Genomic DNA, 25,569 nt, shown 5'->3' with positions numbered 1-25,569 from the left:
GGGGTTTGTGGTAAACTTGGTAAACTCTGTTATATCCTGCTAGTAAGTAATAAATAAAAAGGTTAAAAATGAAAGGGAAATGGTCACACAGGTCCCTGTCAAATTTTAGGAGAGTGCACACAAGTTTAAAGGATGCTGGTGTTGCAGTATAAACGCATGCGGATGATGTGACACGTGTGCTAATGTCATGGGGGGTTGTTTTTTTGTTTTTTAAACAGGGTTTCTGTTTTGGTAAATCTGGAGAGGTCCTCACCTTGAAGCTGAGACTGGGGGCCTTTAAGTCCATGATGAGGCAGGTATGTAAGTGACAATGTCAAATGAGAGTGCAGGGAGGATGTTGTTGAAAAATAAATTTCTTTTGGTGGCTAAAGTGAACCAATTATCTACATGGCAGCCATAATGAAAGCTGGTCAGGTCCTTCGGTGCTTCTTTCAAATCTCCTTTGCAGGATCTGGGCTGGTTTGACCAACCCAAAAACAGTGTTGGTGCGCTCACTACGAGACTGGCCACAGATGCAGCCCAAGTGCAGGGGGTAAGCTTGAACAACAGCCCAACAGCTGGCCAAAGGTTGCCAAAGGCTCACACTAAAGTGTCAAATCATCCATTTAGGCCGCAGGCGTGCGTATGGCCACGCTCGCTCAGAACTTCGCCAACATGGGCACCGGTTTGATCTTGGGTTTTGTGTACGGCTGGGAGCTGACTCTGCTGCTCCTGTCTCTGGTGCCCATCATTGCAGTGGCTGGAGCCATTGAGATGAAAATGCTTGCCGGACACGCTGCTGAAGACAAGAAGGAGCTGGAGAAGGCTGGAAAGGTGAGGATTGGGTGCGAGATGTGCCAGAGTGAAAGTACAAATTCCTCACGGCTCAGTCTGAAACTCTGAACTCATGAGATATTTGCATTGGGTCTCTGCAGATTGCCACAGAGGCCATCGAGAACATCCGCACCGTGGTCTGCCTCACAAGAGAGGAAAAGTTTGAAGCTTTGTATCAGGAGAACCTCGACGTGCCCTACAAGTAGGATAATTTGTACCACAGGGACCTGATTGCTCAATTATACGCTCTTTAAGTTCTGATGCCACCTTTCTCGTGTTTTTACAGAAACTCAAAGAAAATGGCACACATCTACGGCCTCACCTTCTCCTTTTCCCAGGCGATGATCTATTTCGCATATGCGGCCTGTTTCCGTTTTGGTGCTTGGCTCGTTATAGCTGGAAGGATGAGTGTCGAAGGTGTCTTCCTGTGAGTGAACTGAGACATTGGCTTGTATCTTCATGAGGAGATTAACAAACAGACCTGACAGTTTGCATGGCGGGTAACATCCAAACAAAGCATTTCTGATGGACAGAACCTGTTCATGTGGCTGTTAATAATCATCTTAGTCAGAAGCACATGAAGAGCCTCAGCGTGGGGGGGTTGGGGTGGCTTTCAAATGTACACTGTGACAGATACTTGTGGTAATAGATCAGACTCTCTTTTGCTGGGAGGAGCCACTGCTTTCATTTATATTGTGTTGCATAAACTGGGAAGTCCAAAGTTCATGGCAAACCAAAGCCTCAGAGTCCATAAAAGAAGAAAATATTAACTCATTACCTCTTAATGAACACTATGCACCCAACTGAGGCTGCCTTGCTTTGAAGTAAGGAAGACGAAGCGCTAGCATCTTTAAAATATCAGTTTGGATACTAGTTTATAGGAAATTTCAGGCACATGCCCCCTTCCTGATTTCTTGGGGTTTTTTGTTTTTGTAAATGTTTCAGTGATGTTGAAAATGACTTTTGTACATTTGTTGGTGCGACAGATCCACAAATCAAATTTGAAGTCATTTTAACACACCTAGACCTTCATTTATTGTATTTACAGTTGTGGACAAAAGTTCACATCCACTCATCGTGGGCATGAGTATAATTATTTTAACTTCTATTGATTTATTGTCTCTGAGCTTTTTTGTTTTTCCCACTCTCCAGGATGGAATGATTGTACAGCATTACTGTAGTAAAGTGAATTTTGGATCCACACAGGCTCCAGTATATACAAACAACCTCACTAAAGTTTGGTTAAATGTGCCTTAGAAAGTTGCACTTCAACCAGACCCCTTTGGTAACCATAAACGAGCCTCTGGCATCGTTTAATCACTCCTTGGCAGGATTGGTAGAGCCCATTTTAGTTTGCTTAAATTCAGGTTTGTGCCAGGAAAGCAAAAATAACCCAAGTTTTCAATAGGACTGAGGTTTGTGCTTTGGGACAGTCGTGTCATAAACTTAATGTTAGCCTGCTTTATCCATTCTAAACCAGTTTTAATCTGTGTTTGGCATTATTGCCCTGGTCAACCATATAGTTGTTGATTTGAGGTGGAGTTGAATGTGGAGGTGGTTCTGCTTATTCATTAGTCCAGCCAATTAATGCAGTATTAATACTGTCACTGACAGAACAGAGCATGATGGTACCACCACCACACTGGTTCAGTGCTAATATATTGTTTTTGGGTTTGAAAGCCTCAACTTTACGCTTCCAAAGTTTTGTTGTGGTGGGTAAACGGCTCATTCTTCTCTCGTCTGACCAGAAAACTTTTCTCCAGGAGACATTTGCTTGTCCACATGGGCGTCTGCCATTTTCAGTCGAGCTCAAAGGTATTGACTTTTGAGCAGAGGCTTTGGCGCCCTCTCAGTCAATAATGATGTAAAACACACCTAACTGTGGACAGTGGTGCTGGTGTTCCAGCAGTTTCCAGTTCATGGCAGGCTTCAGACTTTGTGGTTCCTGGGTTGTTCTTGAACACCTTAACCAGGTCCCTCTCATCTCAGACTGACTGTTTGGGTCTTCTTCCAGTTCTTGGCAAAGTGGTGACGCAACATTAAAGGCCTCAAAATTACCATTAAATTAATGCCCACGATGAGTAAATGCAAACTTCTGACTACAGCTGTAGGCATAAACTCGTCAGTCGGTTCATCATTATCGGCGGGACCGAGCAGCGCAAACTCATCTTTAAGATTATCAGTAATTACAAACATGCTGGGCACACAGATGTCGTAGGTTCGTGTTAGCTTAGCCTTATGTAATCCTGTTTCACACCCCACTGACAGCGAAGCTAATGTGTTTAACTTTCCTCTCCCAGTGTGATTTCAGCCGTTCTGTTCGGTGCCATGGCCGTCGGTCAAGTCAACTCCTTCGCTCCAAACTACGCGAAGGCCAAACTGTCTGCTGCCCACATCATGATGCTGTTAAACAAGGAGCCTGCCATTGATAATCTGTCAAAGGACGGAGACTGTCCGGTACATGACGCAAAGCCCCGCGCACCAAACATGGCTTTAGAAAAGTGATATTTTACCACATATCTAACTCTTTCTCTTCTTCCAGGACCAATTTGATGGTAATGTGACCTTTGAGAGGGTCAAGTTTAATTATCCTTCACGTCCTGATGTACCCATCCTGCAAGGGCTGAATCTGAGTGTGAAGAAGGGAGAGACTCTGGCCTTGGTGGGAAGCAGCGGCTGTGGGAAGAGCACCACCATCCAGCTGCTGGAGAGGTTCTATGACCCGCTGGATGGGAAAGTGGTGAGAAAACAACTGCACGCCCACGCTCTGTGCACTACCTCACACTGATGCCTCTTCACCTACTGACAGTTGGGTAATGATTAGCTGCCCAGTGCTTTCCAGTACTCTGCTGTTATGAAGTCCATGTAACGGGTGCTCTTATCTGGATTACTGCATAAACATTTATCTGGTTGAGAGGGAAATGAATACTGTGCCTGTTGTCTCGTGTCCTGTTGTCACATGGCGTTTTTAAACACCATGTGCACCATTGCAGGTTTTCTAGTACGTTTGTGTTTGTCACTAAAAAAAAAAAAAAAAAAAAAAAAAAAAAAAATTCTGGCAAAATAAGTCAATAACTGAATTTCTACATCAATTCAGAATTGATGTAAAACCAATGATCAGAGTTAACTTTAAGTAAGAAGTTCTTCAGCTAAACAAGCTTTTATCCATTAACAAATCAGACATTTCCTTCAGGGCTTGGTGATGAAAACGATGTTGCAAATATCAAATGAATGCTCAGTCCAGGTGGTAAAAAAGACAAGCGTGCACCACTGCCTGAGCCTATTTGTGCTACTCTTTCTCCTTCAGGTGTTGGACAAATCTGATGCCAAAAACTTGAACATTCACTGGTTGAGGTCCCAGATAGGCATCGTCTCCCAGGAGCCCGTGCTGTTCGACTGCTCTTTGGCTGAAAACATTGCCTATGGAGACAACAGCCGCAAAGTCAGCATGGACGAGATAGAGGCAGCGGCCAAAGCAGCCAACATTCACAACTTCATAGAGGGTTTGCCACTGGTAATGTCATTATACTATTTTATAGAACATTCCATGTAAAGATAAGGGTCAAATCCAGCGTCAATAAAACAGACTGGGTGGATAAAGAGGTGGTCAAAAAAAGCAGAGTCAGGATTACAGCAAGAAAGGAGGCTGAAACACTGAATCTAACCAAAGGTGGAATCTGATGTCCAGCTTTGTTTTTAATGCTTCACAAATCTGCCTAGAGCTCCCTCTGCCCAGCTATCACAGGGTTTTACTGTGAGGGAAGTTCAATACAGCCAGGATGTCTTGGTGTTGCCCTCAAAACCTAAAGCCTTAGAACGAGTCTCAACTTTATGCTTTTTCTGTTTCAGGCTGTGCACACTGACACTTGATGGCTGCTATAAAATGATCTCTGAGTGTCACCTACTCCAGAGATTTTTATCATATCACATGATGATAAAATAATGATAAACATCTAAAGAAGATTAAAAAAATGTAACCGTAAGAGGCAACACTGCTGCAGATAAGATAATAGATGACTACAAGAAATCATGAATTGATGATTTATTGCCTGGAGAGCTAACTATACACTGCAAGTTTGTTTTTTGTTGTTTTATGCTCTCCCAGTACTGCTGGTTTTTGATGTAATGGTTTCACATTAGAAACAAACGAAGATCAATTTAACTTTGAAACTTCTGAAATTTCTTCGATACAGTGTTTAAGGCTCATCATCCAGAAAGCTCAGATGGCATTTCTTTTGCTTTTTACGTCCTTTAAAATGTTGAATTTGCTGCTTGTATTTGACAGGCAGTTAACTGGTCAGTGCTGACACTTTAAAGTCTCTGGTCAGGAGGCAGACTGAAACTTGATAGTAATGTGGTGGTTTCAAAGCATTTTGCTGATGAACTGTAGACTAGATGCTGGTCTGTGGTTTTTAAGGGTTCTGGGATCTTGCCACCAATTTAAAATCTTAAAATATTAGTTTAAAAGTATAAAGCACTAATCAAAAAGCACTATACAAACTGTTGGGTTTGCTGTCAGTATCGAGTCATCATTGAGTAATTCTTTCAGCCCTGTATTGTATTATTGTAGGGTCTTTACCTTACAATATGAAGTGATTTGAGGCAACTGTTGTTATTTGGCATTGAATAGAGCTCCATCTTTTTGTAAGGGTCTCGTGCCTTTCTGTTTCTGCTCAACTACATTAACCCCCAAGATGAACAAGGTTGGGTTTAGTAACATTTATTCCACTCTCGTGGACCTGAAATATTTTGTCATGATAAAGCTGTAGATGAAAGGTTGGTGTGATTGCCCACAGGTTTCTTTAAGATGTTGTAAAGATAAGGCTTCATAGGTCAGATGGAGATGCTGTAAAGGGGACCGTTAGTCAGCTAAAACGAAAAATTGTGAAATGGTGTGCAAAAGTAATTACAGCAACAATGCAAGTCTCCTAAAGAGGCCTTTGTGAAAAACCTCTGTTGTAAAACCTTTGATCAGTGTTTTTACTGCTGTGATAAACAAACTTGGTGGCGCTTTATTTTTCAACCTGCAGGTTGAAAAGCATAACTGGGATGGAAATGGCAGCTCAGACAGAACACAATTGGTGTAGCAAGGTGGATCCTGTGGAGGTTGGGTGTAAAGGGTTTATTGCTAAATCTACAACTAGGCTCCTACAGAGAGTGGGGGTGTGAGGGCAGGCCTTTCAACGAGCAGTCAAGTCACTGAGGGTGCTGAACGAAGCAGCAGCTGGTTGTGGATCAAGAGACAGGAGTACAGCTAGGCTGGGACGTTAAGGGGTAATAAAAGGGGGCACATTAGGAGGTGTCATGGGCATAAAATCAATGTAACACTGAGGACAGTGACCACCTGACAATCCCAGTGAAGTGGTTTACCTCCTCTCCCATTCAAGACACCAGAGGAATCTGTACTGATTACTGGAGGCCTTGTATCATTAAGCCTTATAATCAGTCAACCGATCTGAATGGTAATCATGCAGGAGGCCAGCTGAAGATGAATGTGTTATTGTGCATGTGAAAATGATTTCCTGCCAGCATTTTAATAACTTGGCAATAAATGTAGCATTTATTATTAAACCTCAAAGTACACTTTAAGAAATTTGTCAGCTGTGAGGAGTGATTGGATCCATGGTTTGTTTTGACCATCTATAGTAACACAACTATGCCCCCTCATTGTGTGGTTTTTGTTTTTTGTTTTGTTTTTTTCCCCTTTCTTTCTTTCTCCATGAGCAGAAATATGACACGCAGGCAGGTGATAAGGGGACACAGCTGTCAGGTGGTCAGAAGCAGCGAATAGCCATAGCCCGAGCCATCCTCCGCAACCCCAAACTGCTGCTACTGGATGAGGCCACTTCTGCACTGGACACTGAGAGCGAGAAGGTGAGCACATCTTTCCATTTTCACCTGTAATGCTTGTCAGGGAGATTAAGTAAATGGTGAGCAAAGTCACCAGCTCATACAAACTACTGCTGCAGCTAAAATCCACATGCAAGAAAATGGGAACAAACTCAGACTGGCGGAAATGTTGGGCTGAGAGAGTTCACATTAAACTTGAGGATGGGAGGAATACAGGAAAGTAGCCATGTTGATAAAGATGACAGCTCTGGTTTAAATTGAAACCATCATCAGTGCTGAAAACATTCATTGTAGGAGCTCTTATGAGGCCATGCTCTCTCTGTAGGTGGTGCAGGAGGCTCTGGACCAGGCCAGCAAGGGCAGGACGTGCATCATCGTGGCCCACCGTCTGTCCACCATCCAGAACGCAGACCGCATTGCTGTATTCCAGGGAGGAGTCGTGGTGGAGCAGGGGACGCATCAGCAGCTGCTGGCAAAGAAGGGGGTCTACCACATGCTTGTCAACAGACAGATGGGACACGGTGACGAATAACCCATAGTGTCCATAATCTTTAGAGTTCTGGATTATACACTGGTGCCTTGGATCATCACTCCTCCCATGCAGCTTCAGACAGTCGCTCCTGTGGCTTAAACCTAAATGTATAAAGTCTGAATTCTGATTGGCCGTCACTTTTGCATGTCCTTCCCACAAGAGATTTTTGACATGTGTGGGGTGCAGGTGTAAACGGTAAAACTGATTTTTTTTTTTTTTTTTTTTTTTTTTTTGCGTACTCACTGTTGGTGGATACAAGTTGATTAATGATGTGTGCTTTTCCTGCTTAGCTAAGCAGTAGATTTGGCTTTTAAAGAGCCTTTTTGTGCAAGTAGGAAAAGTCACCTTTGAGGTAGATATTTTGACTTGTAGGGAGAACACTGGAATTAAAAATGGCTGCATTCTTTTTCTTTTTAAACGGGCTAAACAAGTAAATGCAATGACCAGTCCTCTTTGTTCGTTTGTCTATGCACTGTGGGTTTTATGCCTCTGACGATGGGATCATCACTGTCTGGAATAGTTTTGGGCAAAATCTTTAATATTTGTACTGTAAGTTATGACTCAGTTCAGCATCTTGGATTGAGTTGGAGGACCAAAGTGCCTGAGCAGTTAAAGCCTGGGAAATGCTGCGCAAATGTTAATTTTCATTTGCAAAATTTCTGTGGAATTCACTTAAAATGTAATTTTGTTTCTATTTTTTAGAGGATGTGCTGCTTTGTAACTGTTAATGTTTTATATTCAAATAAAGGTTAAAGCAAGTGTGGACATCTTCGAACTTTATTCTCAGAAAATTTGACTAGAAAATTTGACTACAGCTTCCCTCAAATTGGTACAATCACAGTGAAATTTCACCTCATCAAAGCAATAATCACGTTGGTGTGAGGCTCCAAATGTAGAAAGTGTTTCAACAGATTTTTACGTCAGCCACTCTTTGAAACCCAAAGTAAACACCGTCCCCAACATTTGGACATGAAAATAAAAACAAAGTTGCATAATGTGTAGACTGAATCGGTACTGGGAAACTGGAAGTCAAACCTTGGCTTTAACAAACTTGCACAAGTCGTGCCTACTTCTCTCTTTTAATGAGTTTAAATTAGCCCAGTGTGTGCACTTCATGTGATGGGGTACATTCACGTCCTCTTGTGGTATTCAAGTGCATTTCCTTTATCTGTAGGCACTGTTTTGACAAGACGATCAAATATTTGTCCACAATAGTCAGTAGAAGCATCCATTAGTACAAATTTCAGGTTGTTTTAGAGTGAAGTAGAAATGTTGAATTAACTCTGCAAAAGCTTCAGAAACGAGCTTCCACACAGTGTTACAATTCAGTAGTGTTTAACTTTACTCAGCTTCAGTTCAAGCCTAACAGCTCTTTCCTACGATTACTGGCAAAGGGTTTTTCCACAGTGAAAACTAAGGCAAACAGGAGTCGTTAGCCACTTAGCGGTTTACATTTTATCTTAAAATGTGGAATAATACTGTCAGGATTTCAAACTAAACAGTCAAAATAAAAACGAGCGTTGAATCAGGAAGGAAAAAAGAGCAGTACACACCCAAAAGAACAGTTTACACAATGTTAATAACTACATATAATCTTGAGTAATTTACGTTTACATTAAAAAAAAATACGAGGTACAGATTCTGCACCTTTTGCATTGATTCGTGCTGATCTAGCTGTCACCATTGAGTAGAACAACTACAAGTGCATTGATATTTAAAACAGGCTCTCTGTGGTACAACATGGACATCTAAATTGTCCTGTTTCCCTGCCTAAGTAGGTTTATAGCTGAGAAGTGGTGGCTAACTGGAGCATCTCATGCAGGCAGCTACTGAAGCTATTGAACAGTGATGGAGCATCCGTCTCATGGCAGGATTTCCACGCTGACATGGAGATCACAATCCTAGAAGGAAGAGGAGCGGAGATCTGAATACAGCTATTGAAAATCTCAGAGGAATTTTTCCAGCACTTTGTTGAGTCTGTCATGAAGAATTAAGACAGTTCTGCAGGTAAACCTGGGTGCAACACATTATTTGCAAAGAGTACCTAATAAAGTGTCCAGTAAGTGTATACATCTTTAGCTTGCTTTTTATAAATTCTACAGAACTGGCAAATCTCACATATGCAGCACAGGTTCACCAAAAACCCACCCACAGGTTTTCAGGTCAGTGAAAGCGCATTTCATTTGCTCACCTGTCATCCCTGATGCGGTAAAAGAAGCCGTAGCCATGGTGCACCATGGGAGCCACAGCCCCCAGAACTGTAGTGTAGCCCACCAGACTGGACGACAGCACGAAGTTACCCCCACCGCCACTGCAGACACAAACAACAGTCACAGACAGAAACCTGATGCACTGGCTTTGCTCTGCAGCAGCTACTCTGGAGAAGCAGATTTCTGGATACTGCACTGTAACATTCTGGGATTTAATATTTATTTAAACAGTTTCCAATAGATCTTATATTATAAACTAGTAGATCAGACATTTAATTTACTGCTTTCATGCGATAAATCAGCTCTGGGTGGCGTACCTCTTTGCGTAAAGGGGATCCATAAATAATTCTGGGGTTGGAAGTCCCTCCTCCTTGGCAATAAGATACAGCCCCAGAAGATGCCTGTCAAAACCTGACAACAATATCACACGACCGCATGAAGTAGGGCATAAAAACTCAAAGAGACTACAAATATGGTTCTTTGTGATGTCAGCAGCCTTGGCTCAGCCAGCAAGTCCTAAATAGGGAAGCAGACGGGCTAACCGATTTTGTAGCAGCTCCATTTTGCTCAATCAGACAAACAAAAATTAAGCCAACAAGTTTAATGACAGACACAAAACTACCAGTGATCAAAGTCATTGTTTTATTGATGATACTTTGGCCCTACACCTCTATTCTGCACACTGCTTGTAGCTGCACCTCAAATCTGAGACTAAAATGGGACACTTCACCCTACAGGGCCAAGTGTAGTCAGGAGCACGAAGCAGGAATCACAAAGTGAACTAACCTTGTCCTTCCTGTGCGTCAGCCATCAGGTCGTTGTGTCTACTGAAGGCTTGCAGCATGGCCTTCCTCCTGACGCCATCCTGAGAGGAAAAGGTTTAGGTCGAATATGAGATTGCTTCTTCTCTCGCCTGCTCTTCTGTGATTTTCCCAAATACTGTCACACACTCACATTGCATGTGGGGTCCGTCATGGTTTTACACCAATTCACGGCCTCCTGGGTGCAGGGGCGCATCGTCTCAGTCCTGCCATGATAAAACTTGCGCGTCATTGCCGTCTCATAACAACTTCCTGGCCTGTAAGAGGAAAGAAGACACCTTCAGGGCCACAGATGTCACTGATACTAATGATAATAAAAGTGTGTGCTTAACCACAGCTTACTTCTTGTGCAGTCTGTAGTAGGCCAGCTGCATCGCCAGCTGAACAAAAGTGTCTGGATGGAGCTTATTCTGTTTGATGGTGGATTTACCAAATGCTGTGAAAGCGTAACACACAACCTGGAGGTCCTGTGCCTGGAAAACCGAGAGAGAACCAATGGTTAGATGCTCTGGACCACACAGCAAACATCAGCATGACTGAGGACGCCTGCAAATAATCAATTTCCTATCTTATGTTTCTGCTGCTGTGCTTCTAATATGTTTTCATTGTTCAGCCACATGGAGTTTAACTCAATCAGATTTTCTTCTGCAGGAAAAGAAAATCAGTGGAAACAAGGCTGCACAACCATTTCGAATGTGAATTTTTTCAAATTTCAATCCTAACCTTGCATCACAGATTCAGTGTTTGGAGTTAATCTATGGAGGATTGTAGTTTCACCACAGCAGGAACAGCTCAACAACATCCACTGTCGTATTATTAGGCTGTTCAGAGGAGTGTCCTGTGTGCGTGTGTTTTCTCAGGTTTTTATATGTGCAGCTTGGTAAACTGTACCTTAATAACATCAAGAATTACACCCTGCTGTAAAGACACAGCAGTTCAAACTGTGCATCACACTGTCGCTGAAACCTGACTTTAAGACAATCACTGAAATGTATAAAGGTTATCACACTTGACTCTAATCTGCGGCTAAGAACAGAGAACACACAACATGAAAAGCTGTTCAATCAATAAAATTCATTTCACTTTGATCTACAGCAAACAGCAAGTTTCACATCTCTTATCTGTAGCTGTCATGTCACAAATAAACAGCATTAAACAGCACCAGGAGCATTAAAACAAACTGAAACTTAGACATTTTTTGATTAAGGATTTTCACCAGCATTAATCTGCAACTGTTGCATCTTACTGTATTTTTTTTACCCTTTTATTACCATCCTCTGATAATGTATCTGATTGCAGCGGGCGGTTCTCAAAGGGATCATTTTGTGTGGGTTGAAAGACAAGTCACATGACGTGTGAAAATTCCCTTTTTTTTATGTGAGCGCACTCAGAGCAGAAAGCCTAGCTTAAAAGAGAAAGTTACTGATGACTGTTGTTATAACCGTCATCTCCGTGTGGGGTTTTAGGTGTTGAAACTCCCTAATAATATTTTATCCATATATAAAGATAAAATTTTATTATATTCTTACATGACTATATTCTAGATCCTTTTTTTTATATTTCATATCTTTAGATTTATATTTATTTATTTTATGTTAGATTCATGTTGTGCAGTCTGATGGCGAGTAAAAGCACTGAATTTTTGCTGTGATATAAGTTCTGAATGACCATAAAGTGGCTTTTCTATGCTATTCTATTCTATTAGGTTTCTGTAAATGTGTTTTCACATCTTTCCTTGACAGAATTATGTTTTTTCCAGCAAGTTCATGGAAACGTGTCTATTCTGCCTATTCAAGTCAGCCTATTCAGTGTCATCAGGGGTTTTCTGAGGTTTCATTTGGGATTAACGATAGCTCACCGACTTGATGTGTTGCTTTTTGGCATGACTGATATCGTCGATGACTTTTTTATCCACAGTGAACACCAGCTCCTCGGGGAAGGACACTGGTCTGACTGCCTCTGAGCCCTGAAAATCCCAGACATGCATGTGTGTCAGAAAAATGAAAAGAATAGTCAGGAAATGTTTGACACAATGTGCACCATCAGTTGTTTACCTTCCATTTGCCCTCTGTAGCTCTGAGCTGTTGGTCCAAATACCAGCACATAGACACCAGCACCATAGCATCATACGGCGCATGCTGCAAAACAAGTCGAGTTTTTAAGGTATTAAAACAGCTGATTTTGGTTGGACTGCATGTTTCACTGACAAATTAATGAGTGCGATCATCCTGAATCTAAGCGCAGCTTTGTACGAACAAGCACACTCACATCACAATTGGATCCGAACGTGCCGTCTGAAAACACGATTGAGTTGTACGATTTGTCACCCCAGCGGATGGTGGGGTTGCCTGTGAGAGCTTCTGCGGTCATCTGAACTCAAAAGTACAAAATTTGGAAAGAAAATAAATAAACAAATCAGACAGAACTCTTTCTCATGATTTAAATAGCGAGTCATATTTTAGATCTGTGCAGTCCGTACATTTGAGTAGTTCTCTGGGGTAGAGTAGGGTTTCACTTCATCCAGAGAAATGACGAACAAGCTGCTCTGGATGGTCTCCAGGATGGTGTTATTGTGTGGATCGATGCTTATTAGATGCTCTCTGGCCTGCAGTAGAAGTAAACAAAGCGCTAATCATGAGATACGCCACAGTAACATAAGACCTTCTTCACAAACTATATTCACATTTTTTTTAAATCCTCCAAACATGAGCGCCCCTACCTTCGCCCAGCGAGTCCTCTCCTCTGAGGTGAGCGCGGCCACGCAGTCTCCCTCTGGCTCTGAGTCACAGCGCTCCTTCACATAGCTCAGCTGCCTGAAAAGGTAAACAAACACATGTTGCATCAGCCTTGTTTGCTCTTCACTCTGCAGCTTTAACCAAATTATACAAGACATCTGGAAGCGGAAGAAAATGAATGGATGGATTAGGCGATGAGTGAGCTGAGCCCATAATGATGAGCTTGTTAACTGTAGCTAGCAGTAATGACGGTGGTTTCTGCTGCACGGGTGGTACTGAATGAAACTCCACAAGACTCAAGCAGCTCATGTTAAAGCACTCTGTTAGATTAAAGGTGTAAATAACAAAAAATAAAACACTTTAATATGTAAAACAGACAAAAATAAATATTTTAGACTTCTGTATGTTTTATGTAACCTGAAAAACGCCAAACGACACGAAACGTAAACAGACTTCAACCTAAATGAAATGAAATGAACCTCCTGCATACTGGGGATCTTCTTGAAACTGAAGCAGAAAGGAAATGGTATACACCCCTAACTGATCTCACCAACATGTTGCGCTGACCAACGCATCAAGAAAGCTGATTGGTTCATCCAAACAAGCACTAGTCTGCTGCGTGTGACTAAAGGGGCTAAGTTTTTCAGCTCGCCTGGTTCTGCTGGAGGTCACCACTGTTGCCAAGTGCTTGCTCAAACGGCATCAACTGATAGTTGAGACTTATTTCAATATAAAAGCACCTTAAGTCAAACGTTGGGGTGAACTGGTACTATATAATCAAATGGAAAAAACTGAATTTTTCTTCTTTTTTTGAAACATTTTAAATAGATTCTCTAACTAATATTACTGCTCGCTGTACGATACTGATCATCCAAGAAGTCTGTGCCTCATTTTAGGTTAGTCCAATACTAGCCCTTAGCATCCGTACTATAACCTCTGAGTCGAAAAACCAACACAGCGCTAAAGTCCAAAACTGTGGGTGACATCACAGTGGTTTTATATGTTTTATATGTTTATGCATGTGAAACAACCCCCCTAGTGGACACATTGTACAACTACACTATGCTTTAAATCTGTATGCATATGAAGAAGGCAAATTGGTAGCATAATTTCAGGTTTCGTGTGATATATATATATTTTTTTTTTTTACTGCACCCTGAAGTCGTGGTAAAAAAACAAACAAACAAACAAAAAAACAGTAGGAACTTTCTGATGACGAGGCGCTTTTCTTTAGTAGTGCTACTTGTTTACTTCTACATAAATACAGAGTGTCATAAATACTTCTGCTAAAATATTTCCTCCATCTTTGCAACTCTCTGTAGGAGGGATGCAAAGAAACAGAAGCAAAATGCCATGTTATCCAAATGTGACCACACCCTCCCTGCTCCTCAGCTAATGCAGAGAGCTCTTTGGGCTAGGTAGTGGAGTACTCGTCAACAAGCTTTATAATATTGTTATTATTTTATTAAATCTTTCCTAAAGAAAGAGTTATGTCCCCTTTCTTTTGCTGCTGGTTCTGTTAAGGCTTACACATGCCAGATGTGTAAAATATGAGCAAATATTTTGTGCATAAAAAATATTTTTTGGATTCACTAATTCTTAATATGGCTTTTCATTTTGAACCAAACTTGATTTTTCAGATGTTTTACATGTGAATACACAGATCTGACCAATCAGAACACTGTGCTCACAGTTCAAAGCTGAAAGTACGCATAGTGCAATAATACTATTTTATCTCAGACAAAGCTAGATGCTGCTCTGGCTCTGAGATAAAATTGACCCCCTGACATCCTGAAACATCTAAAAACACAACACTTTCTCTCTGTATATACGCTACACAACAAGTTTGAATCTGAGACATTCAGAATCATGTCGCTTTTTGGCTGCGCTCACTGTGTAAAGGTCTTCAGTCTGTTTAGTCTGGATGCGACGTTTCTAATTGGGTTTTACTCTCAAGTGCGTTTAATCTTTACCTGAGAATTTCTGGAGGAGTGAGGATTTCTCCATCACAAAGTGCATCAAATGTGAATATCCTCCCCCGGCACATCACTACCAAATGGGAGGGGCACGGACCCTCACGCTCTGTGACACAGCACAGCATGCACGTTACACAAGGGTGACAAGCAAGCAGAGAAAAAGGGTCAAAGTGCCGCAGGTAAGTTTGCGGCAAAGATAAGAGCAGAGTTTATTTTACCTGTCTTGAAGTAGTTTCGAATGGTGTCTTTCTTCACTCCAGGTACTTTACAGGTGCAGAAGAGCATTCTGAACTGGTCCATGTCCAACGGCGTTTTCCCTGCTTTCTGAGGAGCCAGCCTCTCTCTAAAATAAGCAGTGATGGGGAAAGATTTAAATGTAAAAAAGACAGAGCAACACATCCTAAAACACAGCTTTCATACATGCGAGTGTGCCCATCTTACGTGCGAAGCAGGTTCCAGTACTGCAGTGTGTGCCATGTGATAATACTGGCCCTCTGCAGGTAAGTTCCCTCTGCAGGTGGCCAGCAGTGCTCCAGGTAGGGTGCTGGGCCACCAAAGTTCACATTGAGCTGAGAGGGGATGCGCACCTCCAGATACGCCGTGTCCAACCACCATTCTTCCAGCTGGAGGACAAAGCAAACAAAAACATCCCAAAACAGTCAACTGCATCACACTTGTAACTAAAGAGGAGATGCTAAAGACAAAAACAAGGCTTTCATAGCTCAAACACACACCCAGTTCTTCTTTGTCTTGGCTCTCTGGAGGAGTTTCTTGTGCAGCTCCTGGCCAACACCCGCTTGGAATTTCCTCACAGTCTCCTCCGTAGCTTTCAAGTCTTTCTCAGAGGCGAACGGACGAACTGAAGCACAATAAAGTGAAAACATGGAAGGTTAGTCCCTCTGTTAAACAAGGGCGCCAGCTTCTGGTCATTTTGTTTTGATGTAGTAACTGCTTTCAAAAACAACAAGTCTGATCGCACCTGTTTATTCAAAGGATTCTTTGTTTTGGTTTGTTTTTTACTTTACAGCAGAATGAGCAGAAAATATACAAATGAAACACATGAAATGATGCAGAGACAGAGATGTGCCAACAAAGCTAGAGTGCTTTGTTTTTCATTCACACTAATAAAGTTAGCTTACTGAATGATTTCTTTAGCCTTTGGTACAAAGAAAAAGTCCTATTCAATTTAATTCAACTGTATTTATATAGCGCCAAATCACAACAATCAAATCACTTGGTGACAGCAGGGAGGGAAAAAAGAAACAATCAAGTTACTCTTTCAATCAATGTTATTAGACAAACTGGTCATGAAAGAGAAACTGAAGACTCATCATTACTTTCATACAGTCAGTCTGAAACATTTTAACATTGTTTAAAGCAGGGGTGTCAAACATAAGGCTCGGGGGCCAGAACTGGCAGGGCAAAGACTCCAATCTAGCCCACTGGATGGCTTAGGAAAATGTGAAGGAGGACATAAAAGTTTGGACCTTCAGTGGTATTTTCACAAGTTTTACAGCTTTCCTACTGATAAAGAAATACCCCATGGGCGTTCATGCTATACCAAAGTAATTAAATTATAGCTTTCTGAAAAAATATCATTTACAGCTTAAATTTAAGCCCAGTCCTGCTGACAGATTTCATTCATTTACTACAGCAGCATTTCTACATAATGTAGAAAAACTAACAGATACTACTGAAATTGCTCTTCTTTGTCTCAGGAATTAAATGTGCAGTTAAACTTCTTTACACGGACAGGTCTGGCCCACGTAAGATCAAAGTGAGCTGTATGTGGCTCGTGATGTAAAATGGTTTAAAGTTTCCAAAAAGTTTAAAATGCTGTGATGAAACTGGTTCTCATTAGGTAGGACCACCCTGAGAAAATAAGGTGAAAAATTATGGTTAGAGTTATCGGCAGAAATGTGAAATTCTGACCGATGTTAAAGGTAAAAAGCAGGGCAATCAACCCCAAACACACCTAACCTAAATCCAGCTGTTTGACTGCGTTGCTTACGTGCTGACTGCTGGGTAAAGCTCAGGCTGATGATCACATTACACAGCTGGTTGAGAGAGTAACGAGAACAAAATGTGGCCACTTTGTAGAATTTCCACTTCTATTAATGGAAGTCCTTCTAATCCTCCTCACGACCAGCATAGAGATGGAGACCAAAGACAGCAAAGCGAGCTCTGTGTAGTGACCGAAAGAATGAGATCGCACATACAAGAGGTGGAAATGAGCTTTTTCTGAAGGGTGGCTTCAGTCATGAGGAGCTCAGAGTACTAGTGTAATTTTAATATCGATCCAATATCAAGTGATCCATAATTAATAAGCTATAATTATCCCATAAAGGCAGCTTATGTTGCGGAGTGCAGCATGTCATGATTTATGACATGAATCAACATCAATTTGCAAATTCTGGACACATTTTAATGACCAGTAAATCAATGATTTTTACTTTCCACAACAACAAGATAATGCACAACAATCATGCTATCATTGACCTGTTACCAGTACCAGCGTTGGTATCGATACTATCAATATTTGGATCAACCCTGGACAACAGAATTATCTCCACTGAAGATACCAACATAATGAATACTTGGCTGGATAGAAAAAGAAGGTGAAATACCAAAAACAGTAAGTCAGTGGGTGATATTTTTCTTTTAAGCGTGAGTGAAAGTGACCAATCATTATGAACTGCAAAAAGAGATCAAATTATTAAGGTGGCCTGCTTATGATCCTGATTTTAAGCCACCATTACAAGACATAAGATGCAGACAGTGGGTTTACTGGAGTATTACATCTATATCTTTAATTGCCAAGGGGTGGCATTTGCGGAGTCAGAAACATAAGTTGGAAAAACATGATTTTTACAGATATTTGCAGCTTTGTGATTACTTTTCCCCAAAAAAATTAAAGGTCCGTGTCCAAATAAAGTCCCTACTGTTATCCAAATATTCATGGATGCTTATAACTTAGGGGATAGAAATGGTCTAGTTAGTAAGTCGGCTGTACCGTAGTATTGTAACAATGAATAAGGACGAAACAAACTATGCTAAACAGCGCCGAGTAAAGGGACCGAACATTGTTATTACTGAAGAGGAATTGCTCCACACTTGGAAAACGTCTTCTTCCACCAGCTCTCACACCTGGAGGGACTTTTGTTGGAAAAACCAGACCCGCTTCTTTATCACTCCCAAGCAGAAGTCAAAACAGATAGGGACTCGACTGCTGCTCCAGTCAACTGAGGTTGTAGCTGAGGTATCTGACCAGCATACCTCCTGTGACTCCTTGGTGAAGTGTTTTGCAAATGTCCCACTAGAAGGGAGACCCCAGGGCAGATCCAGGACATGCTGGAGAGATTATTTCTCTCAGTTGGCTTGGGAACATCCAGATGAGCTGGAGGAGGTGTCGGGGGAGAGGGGAGGTCTGGCTGCCTCACTGCTTAGACTGCAGCCCCCGTCACCCAGATACAGAACATGGAAAATGGTTGGGTGGATGGATGGATACAGAAAATATTCATATATGTGTTTATAGGTGTTTCTAATGGTTTGAGTGCATATAAACTTGTTCTAAAACATTCACACATATATCTGATAACACCTGCTTCCTGCTACAGTTAAATCCTTAATCTTTTAGAAAATGACACAATTGTGCACACCACGACAGTGGATTTCAAATTAAGCAATGAAGATGTAACTGAAGTGCACAGCTTCAGCTTTGATTCACAGAGATTTTGCCATAACTGTTTAGCATTTGCAGTCATTGTCAGAGGCTCAGGGGTGCACAAATTAAAAGTTTAATTTAAATGAGTGTATGAAACCAACAGTTTGACTGTAAATTATGCTGGAAGGCTCACATAAATGAGCTAAAAACAAACTATTGCAAAAAATATATAAAACAAGACATTTTAAATAAGAAAATTAACACACATGCTATATTGATCCTAGTAGGTAAATATATGATCTACTGTGTGGAGGTTTGCACAAACGTATACACAACCAACACTAATCCAGTTTATATGCTATAGAAGAGTTATAAATTGATTATTAAGAAAAAAACAGCAGAATATTCGCAGAATATTAAACTCGATGCCTTAAAATTAGTAACCTTAAACTAACTAACCTTACCTTAAATTTTATTTAAATTTTTTTTTTAATTGGAGCAAGAAAAAATGAAAAAACTAACTTCAAAAAAGATTTTTCACTATGTAAATTAAAAATGCTCAAAAATCAGGCAGTAAACAAATATAAAACTGGGGTACAGTATGACTGTTTTTGTTCCAGTTCAGTGTTTAGTCCTAATATTGTATCATCTTTGGTGTTTGTTTTAGTGAAACGAAATGTAAAAAGCGTAGGATTATTTAAGCTTCAGCCTACACCTTTTGGTTAATAATTTGTGTTCTTCCCATTGAATTAAATTCTCAATTGTCAGCATTTATTTATTTACTTATTTAACATCTTATTTTATGTTGTTTTGAAAAAGAAACCGTGTGTCTGGAATCACAGACTAGAATCACTAACGCCTGCATCTAGTTAATAGAAAACCACAGACTCCACCTATGACACAGATAAGTTTCAAACAGATACGATATACGGACAACTGAAAGGTCACATGACAAATATTTACAAAAGCCTGGAAACTGACTAACTTGATGACAGCAGACATCCTACCTGCATCCAGGTACTTAGAAAGGCTGCTCTGCAGTGAGGGGACAGGCAGGGGTGGCAGACTGTTTTGGTACTGAAAGGTCTGCTCCGGCAGAGACTGAGACAGCTGATTTGCCATTTCTTACCTCCTGTCACAAAAGAAACATTACAGTGACATGAAGCAGAGCCTTTCCACGCTTTATATCACTGATATACCAGGGTGGGGACTTATATAATAGACAAACCTTGATAACACTAATTACTCTTTGTTTTTACCGGATACATTTAAAAGCAGTTATATATTTGTTTAATACTAAAAAATAACAGCACTATAAACCCTTTGAAGACCCTGTGATCATGACTGGTTTTGCTTTGAACACATTGCACTGTGATTCAGTCTCAAACACGAGCAGTTGCATACTGTGTCACAGTGACAGCTCATACATCTGACAGCTTTAACATGTTTCTGAACAAGGCTCAGTAAATTCTGAGCTCAGCTATCAGCACCCCATTAAAACTATTAAACTCCTACCTCTCCGTACTCGGGCAGAGACCTGTTAGTGCAAACGACCAAACTGTTTACAATAAACACTTAATAACCGGGTAACACTGAGCTGATAAGGTGCACTCGCTCGTCTCGCCCCTGTCGGGATTAATGTCGAGTGCGAAAGCAAACAATAGTTGAGGAGCAGCTCGTTAGCTTACTTTAGCTACACTGTAAACCTGGACCGTTAGCTCCCGTTGCTCACCTGCCGCGGGCTCTGTAGGCTTTCAGCGGAAATGTTGTGAACTTGTGCGGGTTTGGTTTCTTGTATAAGCCGGTGTAGCAGCCGTTCAGTTGTTGTGCTGGACTGCAGCTGCAGCCCTTCACCTTTACCCCACTAAACCATAGACTCAAGCCAGCCCGGAACAGCTCACTGCGCATGCGCGGGCAGTTGCCCTGGCTTGAATTACTTGTGAGTGAAATAATAAAGAGGCTTTGAAGGGTGAGGTCAGGCAGGCAGTGTGTGGCAACGACCTAAAACTTTAGAAAGATTAGGCCTGAAAATTACATGAAACCACACCACTCACCGGATACTTTATTAGGTACACCTGTTTATCTAATCAGCCAATCACACTGCACCTCAAAGCATTTAGGTACGTTGACGTGATCAAAAGGAGCTGCTGGAGTTCAAAGCGAGCATCAGAATGAAGGGGGGAAAGGTGATTTAAGCGATTTTGAATGTGGTGTGGTTGTTGATCCCAGATGGGCTGGTCTCAGTGTTTCAGGAAATGCAGATCTACTGGGATTTTCCAACACAGCCATCTCTACTGTAACTGAAATAACAACAGTATGCAGAAGAGCATCTCTAAAAGCAGATGAGCTTCAGCTGCAGAAGACCAAACGAGATGCCGCTCCTGTCAGCTATGAACAAGAAACTGAGGAAACATAGTTTACAGTCTGCACAGGCTCACCAAAATTAGACAACAGATGACTGGAAAAACATTGGCTGGTCTAATGAAACAACATGAAAGCATGGATCCAGCAGGATAATGGACTGTGTCACAAAACTAAAATAATCTCAAGCTGGTTTCTTGAACGTAACAATGAGTTCACTGTACCCAAACGGCCTCCACAGTCAGCAGATCTTAACACGAGAGAGCACTTTTGGGATGTGGTACAGTGGGAGATTTACATCATGGAAATCTGCAGCAACTGTGTGATGCTGTTATGTTGACATATTTTAAAACATTTCCAAAAAAGATGCCGGCAGCGGTCAGGACACCAGCAAAACAAAAACTAGAGAGAAACCAGTAAGGAGGATGAGGAGAGAGCAACCATCTGTGTCCACCACCTTCAAAACCATGAACTGTGGTGTTGCCTCTCCAGTGCACCTTTTGTCCACTTAGGTTTGCACCAAAGCCGGTGTTGGTATTCTATTCCATGTTTGGATCGAAGTTTAGTTCCAGCTAAGACAACTCTTTTAAGTATTAATAACTGTATGTCAATCAAAACTTCCCGTAATCGTTTGCACTGACCACAGTCGGGCCTCTTCACGACTTTAACACAAGTGATGAGGAATAAAACCTAAAATCCTTTCTCCATGTAAAGATTTTATGCAGGTTTTTTTTTCTCATTTTGTTCATCACCGTTTATCAATCCTTAACTGGCAAGCATCTCTTATGCATTAACATAAGAGGGACGTAACTGATGCCAACATTTAAAGCGATGGCAAAGAAAAATCAACCTCTCAATAAAAACAAGCACAAATGAAAGAAAGGAAACAGTGCAGAAAAAGGTTTAATCTTCAAAACGTGTTTGTTCGCATTTGCCAACATTTAAATTGTCCTGTTTTGATTCAAGCTACAAATCTAAGTCCAGTATGCAGTACATATAGAAAGATTAATATGTTAAAGACTGCATAGATATCATTAAAATGCATAAATCATTTGAGCTATGTAATTTAAAAAATCAGGATAGAAAGACATTTTTTTAAAAATCACATTATTGTGCAGAATTATTGCCTCTGGAAGCAAAGCTGCTCTTTTAAGTAAAGAGCAGCTTTGATTTAGTAGTTTGAATTAGTAGTCTGTTTTCATCGCTGCTGCCTCTTCAGTTCATGGACGTCTCACACCCCGTACTTGCTGATGACTTCTTTAGCCTTTGCGATGTAGGCCGACATGGCGTCCTCCTTGGACATTCCTGAAAGAGTTCAAATTACGAGTGATTTGGACTTAAATAATAATGTCTTAAAGGAGTTTTCTCCTATTAGTATACATGCTTAGAGAGCCTTTCACCCATAGCACTGAAAAGCTGGTTAAACTATGGGAGAAATTCTCATGATGAAGATGCTTAGAAAAGATCAGGTCTTTTTATTGGTAATAAATCTAAAAAAAAAAAAAAAGTATTTCCCCTGGCAGCACAGAACGCTTCCTTTAATGAGCTCAACAGGTTCCGATAAATCACCACCATGGAAGCTGGCATCTGGGTTGTGTTTTTGTTATGGTAACGTGGGCGATAGTAGCTCAAGAGTTGGCAGTTCGTCTTGTAATCGGAAGGTTGCCGGTTTGAGCCCCGGCTCGTACAGTCTCGGTCGTTGTGTCCTTGGGCAAGACACTTCACCCACTGCCTACTGGTGGTAGTCAGAGGGCCCGGTGGCGCCAGTGTCCAGCAGCCTCGCCTCTGTCAGTGCGCCCCAGGGCAGCTGTAGCTACAATTTAGCTTGCCATCACCAGTGTGTGAATGACTGAATGTAGTGTAAAGCGCTTTGGGGTCCTTAGGGATTAAGTAAAGCGCTATACAAATACAGGTCATTTACCATTTAAGTAAAGATATAAAACTTTAAAACACTGGATTTTTAAAAATCTGTATGTATATTTGTGCAGTGTTTTTGGGATCATTGTTGCCAGATTAGGTCACAGATTAGTTTTTTGGGGAATGACGTTGTTGGTGTAAAAATATGAAATTATTCCTGTCAAACTGTGTTATCTTTGGCCTTTTTCATAGCTTCAGCAAAAGACATGTGAACAAATGATGTGTTTGTGCAACAGGCTGCTAGTAACAAAGGGCCTAAAGATAACGATTAAAAATGGTACTTTGATCAGTTGTCTGTTATGTGTAGACGAAGCTCTCGTTCATTAGCTCGAGTTAGGTTACTATTTATTCCTTGAATGATTCAGTGTTAAATGGCTTAACAAATAAAACAGTTCCTCTGAAAATAGTCAGGTACAAGGACTGGACTGAAAATTAGCTAAAGGAGCAAACAATGTCCAAAGGCAAACTTTGAAAGACCTTCAGAAAGCCCGGAGAGCTATTGCTCAAGATCATTTACATTGTCTGAGTCATTGGAAGCAAAATACAAAGAAATGAGTGGTGCTCAACACCACCCTTTGACTCTTTGCACAAGTGTGATGTCACTAAAAATGAACCTATTACAACAAAATCTGCGTGTAGTCACCTTTTTCTCAAGTACTCAACACTAAACACAGACTTGCAGAAACAGCTCGTGTGCAGCTGAATCATGGAGTTGACCTGCAAATGCCTTAACTCAACATTTTTTGAGGGTAATTTTACTTTAAAAAATAAATTTAAAAAAATCAATGAATATGCGAGTAAAATTAAAAAGTTCCTGTGATGTTGGATGAAACTAAGTGGTGAAAATATTTGGATATTTTGACAATGACTAACTTCTAATTTCCTAAAAGTTACCTCCTGTGAGTCTTATTTGACACTGAACACACCTAATTTGGAGCAGATTCCTCCATGTTCGGAGTTGAGCTCATGCTCCACAAACATGTTTTACGAAATTCATTCTCATGATTTACACCTGTGGACTCAGCAGGTTTTGAGTACTAAATAGGCTACTCTGCAGGCAACCAGGAGGTGGAGCCCCACCAGTCTGCATGCATCCTTGCATCCAGTGAAGTGTAAATGTGTGTGTGTGGCTCGTAGTGTAAAAGAACCAGTTCTTTTACCTTATTTAGTACAGAAAAATACCAAAAACTGTTCCAGCTGTGAACTTGGGAAAAAATATCTGTCTCATATATCCTTGTATGATCTATAACCTGCTAATAAATCACTTTTCCAGCACCTTCAGTTAAAGTGTTTAGTTCTCATGGACAAATTTAACAATCACAAGCTTTCCTAACTCGTTACCTTTCCTCGACTCCCAGGCGTCCCACTTGGCCTTTCCTTTTAGGTCCAGCATTCCCGGTCTCTCTACAGTTGTGAAAGCACACAGAGAGGAGGAGAAAAAATCTGAACTTAGTGAACTCTTTATGGGAGTGATTCAGTTTCTCTGTAGCGGGTCCTACCAGTGTTAATGTCTCCAACAACCGCCTGTTTATAAAGGGCATACAGGAACAGCAGCTCCTCGTCTGTGGGCTTGGCCTTCACCTTCTTCACATCATCTGCTGCCTTGTCAAATTCTGCCTGCAGGTGACATGAACACTCTTTATGTTTACGATTAAATTTTCAGAAAACATAAGCAGTGTGTCTGTGATGGGAAAACACTGGACTGGAGGATTTCTTCTCTTTGCAATAAAGTCCAGCAGGAATGTAAAGTAATTACATCGAATACGAGAGTGTGCATATTAATGAGTTACAAGCACTGAATAAGAAATGTGAGTGTGGTATTCTAGGCACGGGGCAGTCCTGGGAAACTGATTGTTGCACAAGCTGGAGATAAACAATGGGCTTTTATATGAGACCAGAGCCTGTGTGCCTACTCAAATAATCTGCTTTTCAAAGGATCTGGGACACAGCAGAACTGATAATTATAGACCACAGGAACCATTTTTTATATGCACAAACACCTAAAAACCTTTTAACTCTTTACTGAGGTGACGCTGAAATATATAATGATCCAGCTCTGAATGCTGACGATTGGTCAAAAAGCGGATGTTTGTATATAGATCCAGTTTACCTCCACATGTTCTCATTTCTCACAGAGACAAACTCTAAATCTAGTGAATTTTCATCGGGAAATCTCTAAATTCTAAGAGCAGCATCAGGACCACTGAGCCGAGAGCATTAACGCGTTTAGGCACGACTTTCCTTCATCCACCCTTCACACGCCGTCAAAGATGGATGACTGCATACGGCCAGAAGACGGCATGCGCTGTTCGGTTCATCGCGACAATGTAGCATCTAATAAATAATAATAACAATAATAAAAGAGCAAAGAAACGCAGGATTTTACCTGGAGGGTCATCTTGGTAAAGGTAAAGGCTGGGAGCGCAGATGAATGTCCTGCCCTGAAGGGTTTTAAGCAGCAGTAATTGCAGCACAGCTGATCGATGCACTATTGAGAGTAAAGCAGAGGCTTGTAGGGGAGGGAGCAGACAGCTGCAGAGGTGCTGATTGGCTGCCTGTCACCCTCACTCACAGCGACACACACACGCACACGGACTTTAATAAAATGGGGAGATATAGTGGACTATGGCACCTAGTCCACTGACTACTGAGACTTTATGACGTGTCATTTGCAACAGTGTAATAAATTT

General features: G+C 41.2%; 2 protein-coding genes across 7 annotated transcripts in view; one reads left to right on the top strand and one right to left on the bottom strand.

Annotated features, from left to right (window-relative positions):
* Positions 1-7,960, top strand: part of abcb4 (ATP-binding cassette, sub-family B (MDR/TAP), member 4) — a 58,608-nt gene extending 50,648 nt beyond the window's left edge. The window contains exons 19-28 of one of the 3 annotated variants that reach the window (XM_019364494.2): positions 219-296; positions 449-532; positions 610-813; positions 915-1,015; positions 1,100-1,240; positions 3,114-3,270; positions 3,356-3,553; positions 4,121-4,327; positions 6,541-6,687; positions 6,989-7,388. In XM_019364494.2, the coding sequence (XP_019220039.1) occupies positions 219-296; positions 449-532; positions 610-813; positions 915-1,015; positions 1,100-1,240; positions 3,114-3,270; positions 3,356-3,553; positions 4,121-4,327; positions 6,541-6,687; positions 6,989-7,195 (1,524 nt within the window). In that variant the 3' untranslated portion in view covers positions 7,196-7,388. Of the gene's footprint in view, positions 1-218; positions 297-448; positions 533-609; positions 814-914; positions 1,016-1,099; positions 1,241-3,113; positions 3,271-3,355; positions 3,554-4,120; positions 4,328-6,540; positions 6,688-6,988 lie in introns of all 3 variants that reach the window. The other 2 variants (XM_019364495.2, XM_019364493.2) reach the window with 2 other exon arrangements.
* Positions 7,961-8,086: 126 nt separating this feature from the next.
* LOC100701298 (acyl-CoA-binding protein homolog) lies at positions 8,087-25,461 on the bottom strand. Of its 4 annotated transcripts, XM_019364499.2 has the most exons (18): positions 25,266-25,461; positions 24,379-24,496; positions 24,221-24,283; positions 15,672-15,796; positions 15,379-15,560; positions 15,156-15,280; positions 14,935-15,043; positions 12,946-13,039; positions 12,706-12,831; positions 12,495-12,596; positions 12,281-12,364; positions 12,085-12,192; positions 10,569-10,699; positions 10,360-10,483; positions 10,192-10,270; positions 9,723-9,816; positions 9,387-9,506; positions 8,087-9,096 (listed from the first exon to the last, which is right to left on the bottom strand). In XM_019364499.2, exons 1-18 carry the CDS (start codon positions 25,275-25,277, stop codon positions 8,976-8,978), a joined length of 1,917 nt encoding a protein of 638 aa, XP_019220044.1. In that variant the 5' UTR covers positions 25,278-25,461; the 3' UTR covers positions 8,087-8,975. The 4 variants fall into 4 exon arrangements, with proteins under 4 accessions (XP_019220044.1, XP_019220042.1, XP_019220041.1 ...); XM_019364497.2 differs by lacking the exons at positions 24,221-24,283; positions 24,379-24,496; positions 25,266-25,461 and adding exons at positions 19,609-19,733; positions 20,290-20,611; XM_019364496.2 differs by lacking the exons at positions 24,221-24,283; positions 24,379-24,496; positions 25,266-25,461 and adding exons at positions 19,609-19,733; positions 20,334-20,610.
* Between the last annotated feature and the right edge of the window lie 108 nt (positions 25,462-25,569).

The sequence above is a fragment of the Oreochromis niloticus genome, linkage group LG11 (assembly GCF_001858045.2).
Source record: "Oreochromis niloticus isolate F11D_XX linkage group LG11, O_niloticus_UMD_NMBU, whole genome shotgun sequence".
In the NCBI taxonomy this organism is placed as follows: domain Eukaryota; kingdom Metazoa; phylum Chordata; class Actinopteri; order Cichliformes; family Cichlidae; genus Oreochromis; species Oreochromis niloticus.
This window is presented reverse-complemented; position numbering and strand designations above follow the sequence as displayed.

Bases quoted from the DNA above. Each gene is read 5' to 3' on its own strand.
- LOC100701298 (XM_019364499.2), bottom strand. The intron at 12,597-12,705 runs GTACGGACTGCA...TTTTGAGTTCAG, and splicing joins CCCCAGAGAACTACTCAAAT to ATGACCGCAGAAGCTCTCAC. The intron at 10,271-10,359 runs GTGAGTGTGTGA...TTTTCCTCTCAG, and splicing joins TGACGGACCCCACATGCAAT to GATGGCGTCAGGAGGAAGGC.